Below are 8352 nucleotides of genomic sequence, written 5' to 3' on the forward strand. Positions count from 1 at the left end.
TAATGATCTAACTTACTACTTCATCAAAATTCAAGAATAATAATTGAGCATTTGNCTGGTATAAATAAATTTTTTCCAGGAATATCTTTAGCTGTATAGAATGCTATTACTCCTTTCATTTTCTAGAAATATATATTCAAATTTACAAGAAAAATATATAATAAATGTATAAATTTAAAATTAAAAATTAATGATTTAAAAATGTTAAAATTTGCAAAATATTTAAATTTATTTAAATTTAATAAAAATACCAATGCTTCAGAAGCATCGATGTTCTTTATTTTTCCATTAGCTACTGTGGTAAGAACAAAAGCACAAAAAACTTCATTTGGAAATGGTGGAAAATCATTTGTATAATGTGCTTCACCCGATGTTTGATATATAGCTTCCATTTTTGGCAAAGGTTGATTCAAAGGCCATAGATACTTATTTGTATCGTAATTTTGTTTTCCGGAAGACAATCCACGCTCTAAAATAGATCCACCACTGCGTAATGTTGGATTCACATTTTCTGGTTTAATACTTAAAATAAACTATAAAAGAATTTTTTTCATATAAATATTTAATTATACTAGAAATTTCAATAATTTCTTATCCAAAAATACAAACTTTATAGAAAAGACCTTCTGCAAGTATTTTTCTAAATTTTGGAGAATAATCAGGCAAAACATAGTCAGGTTGTATCTCCGCATCTAATATATCCAAAGCTTGTTTAACTGTGTTCTCCTCAAAGATGAATTTCCCAAATAAAAAATTTTCAGTTTTTGAAGCATGCAACTGGAAATATTAATTTAATTCTTTTTTAAATCTATTTATTTACACCTTTCAATTTATTTTTATTACATTTAGTTTTTACTCACGAAATTTTTGTTTATTCCACCTATGATAATGTTTGGCTTCTCCAGTATTTTTCCACTTCCATCCAATTTAAACAAGAATGCTGCGTTTACAGCGGCATGAGCATTTTGTGATCGCGGCATTATCTAAGTTTAATTTTCTTGATGAAAATTATTATTCTAGACAATTCAATTACATAAAATAATAATATAAAAAGTATACTTTATAAGATCTGTATTCGTAATCCTCACCAAGAGCCGACAATATTATACTGTATATAATTTTGTGTTTCATATTACAGTTTAGAAATTCAAGTAATGTCATAGCAGTTTTCTTGCCACCAGCTTCCACTGAAAAAATGAAAATATTCAATTTACATGTATAAATATTTAAAATATTTTTATTTAAATTCTTTTATTTACCTATATGTAATTGTGCTCCCGCAGTTTCCAAAATTAAAAATAAATCTGATGGAAATTCTCGATGCTCGTATTTAATCATTAAATTTCCTGCTACAGATCCAATCTGTAATATAAAGTTTTTTATTTATTTTATTTGTTTTATATTTATTATATATGCTTAATTGGATTTACCTACATTCCTCACAGGAACACTAGCAATTAAATCAATATGTTTAGCCAAATGCTGTAAATATTTAAATCCTGGTTCTTTTGAATATTTTTCAAAAGTTTCCATCGCTACAGTAAGAGAAACATTGCCTCCAATAGTTAAAGTATCATTATCTTTTCTTATATTACGCAAATCAGATATATCGTTTATATCAATAATTATATCTGGTATTTTCGATCGATATACACCTAAGAGTAAAGAAAATATATATATATATTATATATTATATAATAAATAAAATTTAATAATATAAAATTAATATAAATTATTATTAATAATTGTATATATACCATGTGCAGTATTGCCACCATGTAAAATGTAGCTTGCATTTGAATTCTTTTGAAATAATGCAAACAAATCATCAATTGATAGAATTTTATGAAACTCACTATTATCCAATTTCATATCAATTTTATGTTCTGTCTTCTGAATAACTGTGCAACAACAATTACAACTATTTTCATACAATGCATTAATTCTTTTACAAGTTTTTATATTAAATAATTCCTAGATAAAAAAAATTTTTTATCATAAAAAAGTATTTTTCAATAAAAAATTTAAATAGAATATAACAAATAAAAATATAAATAATGAATAATATTGAATAAAACATCTTTTTGAATAAATAAAATAATTATTTCTATAAAATCTAATATTTAAGAAAGTGATTAAGAAAAATTACTTATATTGATATTATTAAAATTTCAAATATAGCTTAATATAAAATAATATAGCTTAAATAATATGATATTATTTAATGTTGATATCTTGCTTAACATACTTCAATATCTTGAATATCTTTAACAAGATTTTCCTCAGCATCATTGGCGAATGCTTTAAATGTATCTAGAATCGGTCGATAGCCAGTACAACGACATATATTACTTCCAAACGAATTTTCTATTTGCTTCATTGTCAAATTTTTTTTTTTTAAGAGACTAAAAAATATGAAGTTTATTAAATTTATTTGTGAGATTTTTATTAAAATAAAATGTAAATACAAATTATATACATACCTATACATATTCATTACCATTCCAGGTGAGCAAAAACCACATTGAGAACCATTTTTTCCTGCTAATCCTGTCTGTAAAGTATGATAGCCATTTTTCTTATTACCCAAACCTTCAATTGTTTTTATGATCCATCTATGATGTAAAAAATGATAAAATGATAAAATTAAGTAATTTAAAATATCAGTGATATAAAAATAATAAATTCAATAAATTACTTAGTTCTTAGTCTTACCCATTGCAAATAAGAATTGGTATTAAACAAGAATTCACAGATATATCCTCATCCTTAACTTTTACTGATACAATACATGCACCACAACCTCCTTCAAGGCACATAGCCTTAGTTCCTCGTAGTTTAGCATAATCTCGAATAAAGATATTCAGAGTAGTATCAGGCGGAATATCTTCTTTTACTGAAAAAAATAGTTATAATTATTGAATTATTACTATTTTATTTTTCGATTATTATAATTAATAAATACAAACCAATATAACTTTGTTCATTGATGATAAGTTGTATAATGTTCTTAGAATCTCTGAAATAATAATTATTACATTAATCAATAAATCAAGATATATATATTTATTTTTTTATAAATAATTAAAAATTTTGATGCAAGATTTTATAATTCAAATTCATAATTCAATTTCAAAAATTTTCTTATCAATAATTATATTTTATTAGATTATTATATTAGATAAAGAATAATAGATTATAATCAAATAAAGATCTTGGTAAAAAATAATTCAAAAATAATTAGAGATAATACAAAAGAATTGAAAATATTTTAATCGAATGTTAAAAAATATTTATTATTTATATATATATTAAAATATATTATACATTTATTGTTATAAGATTGCTTTTCAAATTAATTATTTCAAATAAATTTATGCGAATAATAATTTATGAAATTATATTCATTATTTTATAGTCAAAATTTCAAATAATTTTTTACATTTGATTATATTAATATAAATATAATAAAATATAATATATATTCGATTTATTCGATTTTTTTGACAAAATAATTAACTGATTTAAGACTTGACTTAAATTTGAGTTTGATAAATAAAAAAATAATTTGAATGTACATTATATTTTCTAAGTACGTGAAACTAAATTTGATATTTGTTTACAAATATTGAAACATAAAAAATGACTCTTCCTCTAATACATTATTTTTCTTTAAGAAATATAGTTTAAGATTTATAATTATTATAAATAATTCGATTTTAAAAATATTACTCATATTAAAAATATATATCAAATTTTACTCATATCAAAAAAACTAACGGCAGTATACTATACAAAAAATGTATTCAAGTTTATTTTTAACAATATGTATAAAATAAATTTTCTTGGAATGAATATGGATCTAATTGAATGGATAATATATTCATAAAAATAGATACATGTATTAATCGGAAATGACTTATCTACAGATAAGATTTAATATAGTATATCGGTGAATGAAGGATAGAAATTCTCTTCTTCTTATCTTATAATTTAATGATTTTTTTTAAGCATAAAAAGTATTTTCAAATTCATTATAATCGATTAAAGTGATTTCTATTTTACATTATTGTTTCGATAAAATTATAAATATTTTTCAAAAAGAAATTTTCAATAGAGAATAAAGATAATTTATCTTATAAGATATTACTTTTACTTAAAAATTGTAATATAAATAATATTTAATAAAAATAATATTTAATAAAAAAAAATAAAAATAAAAATAAAATTGTAAAATAAAATCATATAATAATGACTAATTGCATATTAATTATATGTTTAATTTAAATTGCAATTATATGCAATTAAAAATGTATATAATATTAAGCATAAACGATAAAAAAAAAGTAGGTATATGATATTTATCAAATGAATATACAATGAAGTGAATATACAAAAAAACAATTTATCGCAAAAGAGATGATATATAAAAATGGGCTTAATGAATGAAAATTACATACATTACAATGCAATTTCAAATCTTACATAACATCAAAATTGACCTAAAATATTTAACAATAATAGTTTAATATCACAATACTTACAACTAAATGGCTTCTCTATATGAATAATTTTCTTTTTTTCATCTTATAAATAGTGAAGCAATACATCTCGTATAAGGAAGCAAAATAGTAAAACAATATATCCAATCATAAAGCGATTTGAAAAAAAATATTTTAATAATGATTTTTAATAATGATTATCTGTTTAATATTTCTCAAGTATCTAATGAAAAATATATGTAAATCATAAATTCAATTCCAACTCTTTTTTTAATTTTTTTATTCTCATAGCAATTATAATAATAGATACATATATTATTTAAAATTATGAAATTGATTTTCTCATCAAAGAATAAACATATATAAACATTAGGAATAAGTTTTATTTTATTTATATACAATTCTGCAATGTTTCTAAATTTTGAAATGGATAATTATTTACAAAAGACTTTTTTTACCAACTTTAATAATGATTCGATGATTTTAATATTTAATAATTTTAAAACTTTGTTTTATGGATTTTTAATTTATTTTTACATATTTGATATTATTTGGTAATAATTAATAATAGCTATATATATAATTAATAATATAAAATATTAGGAAACAAAAAAATTTTTTTTTTTAAAAGAAGAACTTTTTATCTATAGTCCTAATAAGTCTAAAAATTTAAATCTGATACTTTATTTTATATGTTAAAAATTATCGATAAATAAAAAAATGAAAAAAATTTTTTTTCAATTTGTTTTCAAAGTGAATGTTAATCGAGTGAACAAATTATATTTGTAGATTATAATATAATAATATGTATGAAAAATATTTTCGTATGTAGAATAGTATAATAATCGTATATATATATAATCGGATAATGATTCTACATAAAAGAAATAAAATTTGATATAATTCTTTTATCGGAACGTTTTTTTTCGTTTCTTAAATTGATTTTAAAAATCTGTCAAATATAAAAAATTAATATCTTAATTAATCTGCATTAATTTCAAAAAAGTTTGTAATATTGTGCCTTATTCTATAGATCTATACATAAATATAATAATTATTTTTATAATTATGTTTATATAAAAAAGATATATCATTGTTTATGTAACATATTTTATAATGTTATTTTTATTATTCATAACATTGATTTAATCTAATCTGCATTTGTATAAATGTAAAAAAAAACTAGTATTATTTTAAAAATTAAAAATTAAAAATAAAAAATTAGTATTATAGTATATAGTTATTTTATTTATGATATATTTATTCATTATCAACTGTATCTAATATCAATTGAATGATAATTATATTAGAATTGCATTTGATATTAAAATTGTAAATTATGTGAATTTTTTATGTAAGTAACATATTAATAATTTTTTAGCATTATATATCATACTTTTAAAATTAAATTTTCACATTAAATTATTATAAATTATATACATATAGATAAACATTAATAATAATAACGTTGATAATAATAACAAAAAAAAATTGAATGAATGAATAAAAAAATTTATCGTATTATAAAATGTATTATTATAAGATATATAATCAATGATTCATTGATTTGTAAAAAAATAAAAAGTAAAAAAATATTTATTTTAAACAATGTTCTAATCATTTTAATATAAGATGTTAGATTATATTTAAACAAAATCGATTTTATCAAAGAAATAAAAAAGATAAAATTTAAACCGGCAAACATGTAAAATAAATACTAATAGAAATCGTAATATTATTTTCAATAGTGCGTAAATAACTCGAAAGAAATACTCTAGTCCTTTAAATTTAGATCAAGTTAATACTTTGATCGACTAAGGATAATGAAGAAGAATTATAAAAAAAGATCTAATTGATGATGCGAATATATCTGAAAAATTTTTGAAAATTATTATTGTGAAAATTATTTTAGCTAACAAATACTATGTTGAAAGTGAAAATTACTTTCGTATAAATGCTCTTATTACGAAACTATTTGTAAAAAAAAAATTTTTTGAAAGAAACTCTTGAGAATTTTATTTTTAATATATTTGCATATTTTTAATAAGAACAATTTTCTGAATAATACAAGATAATTAATACAAACAGAATGCAATTTTCTTTGAGTTATATCGAGTTATAATAGTTATGATTTCGTTTGAAATAACACAAAATAAGGAATTCAGGTTTCATATGTGATATATATCAGTTGTCCTTTTAAGTTTACCTAAATACATGTGTATTTCAATTGTATTTCTTTCAATTTTAATATTTCTAAAAGTATTTATATTATATGTATAACCTATTTATTGTAAAGATCCTCCTTCTTTTTCCAGAGTTTTTTAGGTTGTTTGCAAATTCTATTTAGTCAATTCTTTATCCATAGATATTAAATGTTTCAATTATTCCAAATAAAAAAATTTATATTAGCATTAATAAAGCATTGATGACCTTTTTAAGAAAACCATGTAATGGATTTACATCTTTTTTTAAAATATAAATTTTTTCTATTGTTAATTAATAAGTCTTTAAAATATTAAAATAAAAATATTATAAAGTTATATAAAATGTAGTAGTAATAAATACATGTAACAAATAAGTTTTGTAATGTAAATATTTTTTTTAAATATTAATAAATAATATTTCGGTTTTTTCTATTAAAAATTAGTTTTTTCCATTCTTCAATTTTTATTTTATTTTAATTTTTTAAGTTGTCATATTTATTTTATTTTATTTATTGATTTATTTTTTTAAGTAGATTATATTGCAATATTCTTATGTTTAGTAATTTCGATATTGCTAACAAAAAACAGTATACAATAAACGCAATAGTTAAAAAATGTTGTACAATGTTCATCAACTTCATGAATGATAATCAGCTTTAAGAGTTATCAATTTTAAAAAATAGTGAATCATTTAACGATATATTTTTTTCAACTGCTATGCTAAATAATATACTACTTTGCTAGATAACAATAACAAGATATTTTTCTTGGAAGTATAAATGGAATATGATTAGAAGAGCTATCTATTTCATAGCATTCATTAAGTAATCATTATATTGCAAAAAATTGTATATATAAGTGCACACAAATATATAGATTCTTTTAAATATGTATTGCATGAGAATTAAGTATATATATGCAGCACAAATTCATAAGAATTTGAAAATTTTAGATATTTAACACATTTTTTGAATGACTTTAATATCTATTTATCATCATCTAAAGTCAATATTTTAATTACAATAATTTATGATTTATATATTTATTATATATTATTATATATATTTATATATTTATTATATATATATTATATATATTTATATATTTATTATATATTTATATGATTTATATATTTTACGTAATAATTATTTATAAATTATAATTTACATGACAAAAAGTAAAAAAAAATAGAAATATAATTTGATATATCATTGTACATTATTACAAAAATTATTATTATATTTATTATGCTTAAACTATCATAACATATAATGCTTCTATTATTACCATATTAATTATTACTTTATTTATTTTTGTATATTAATATAATTATATTTATAATTGAAATTTAAAAAAAAAGTTTATTATAAACATACAATATATCCATTTATTTATATGTGATTATTTATATAAGTAGAAATGAAAAAATATTTCAAATGAAAATTGTAGTATTGATAGGGACATATCATAATTATAATTTGACTTTAAAATAATATTGAACTTTCTGAAGAATATTAAATTTTTAGATAGAATCTTATTTCATCTTTATTATTCTTCTTTCTAATCATTCTTTATTCTTATAAGTTAATACTGAAATATATTCGAAATATATATATATATATATATATATATATATATATATATAT

General features: G+C 19.0%; 1 protein-coding gene across 1 annotated transcript in view; it reads right to left on the reverse strand.

The window, feature by feature from the left end:
- Positions 1–8352, reverse strand: part of LOC102672594 (indole-3-acetaldehyde oxidase-like) — a 14301-nt gene that overhangs the window by 4396 nt on the left and 1553 nt on the right. Inside the window, 13 exon segments of the mRNA XM_006607444.2 lie at positions 17–55; positions 57–122; positions 252–533; positions 610–777; positions 861–983; positions 1060–1187; positions 1260–1362; positions 1435–1655; positions 1758–1974; positions 2249–2405; positions 2484–2615; positions 2716–2896; positions 2970–3019. Coding sequence (XP_006607507.2) covers positions 17–55; positions 57–122; positions 252–533; positions 610–777; positions 861–983; positions 1060–1187; positions 1260–1362; positions 1435–1655; positions 1758–1974; positions 2249–2405; positions 2484–2615; positions 2716–2896; positions 2970–3019 — 1867 coding nt within the window.

Source organism: Apis dorsata, unplaced genomic scaffold (genome assembly GCF_000469605.1).
Source record: "Apis dorsata unplaced genomic scaffold, Apis dorsata 1.3 scaffold_5, whole genome shotgun sequence".
Lineage (NCBI taxonomy): Eukaryota > Metazoa > Arthropoda > Insecta > Hymenoptera > Apidae > Apis > Apis dorsata.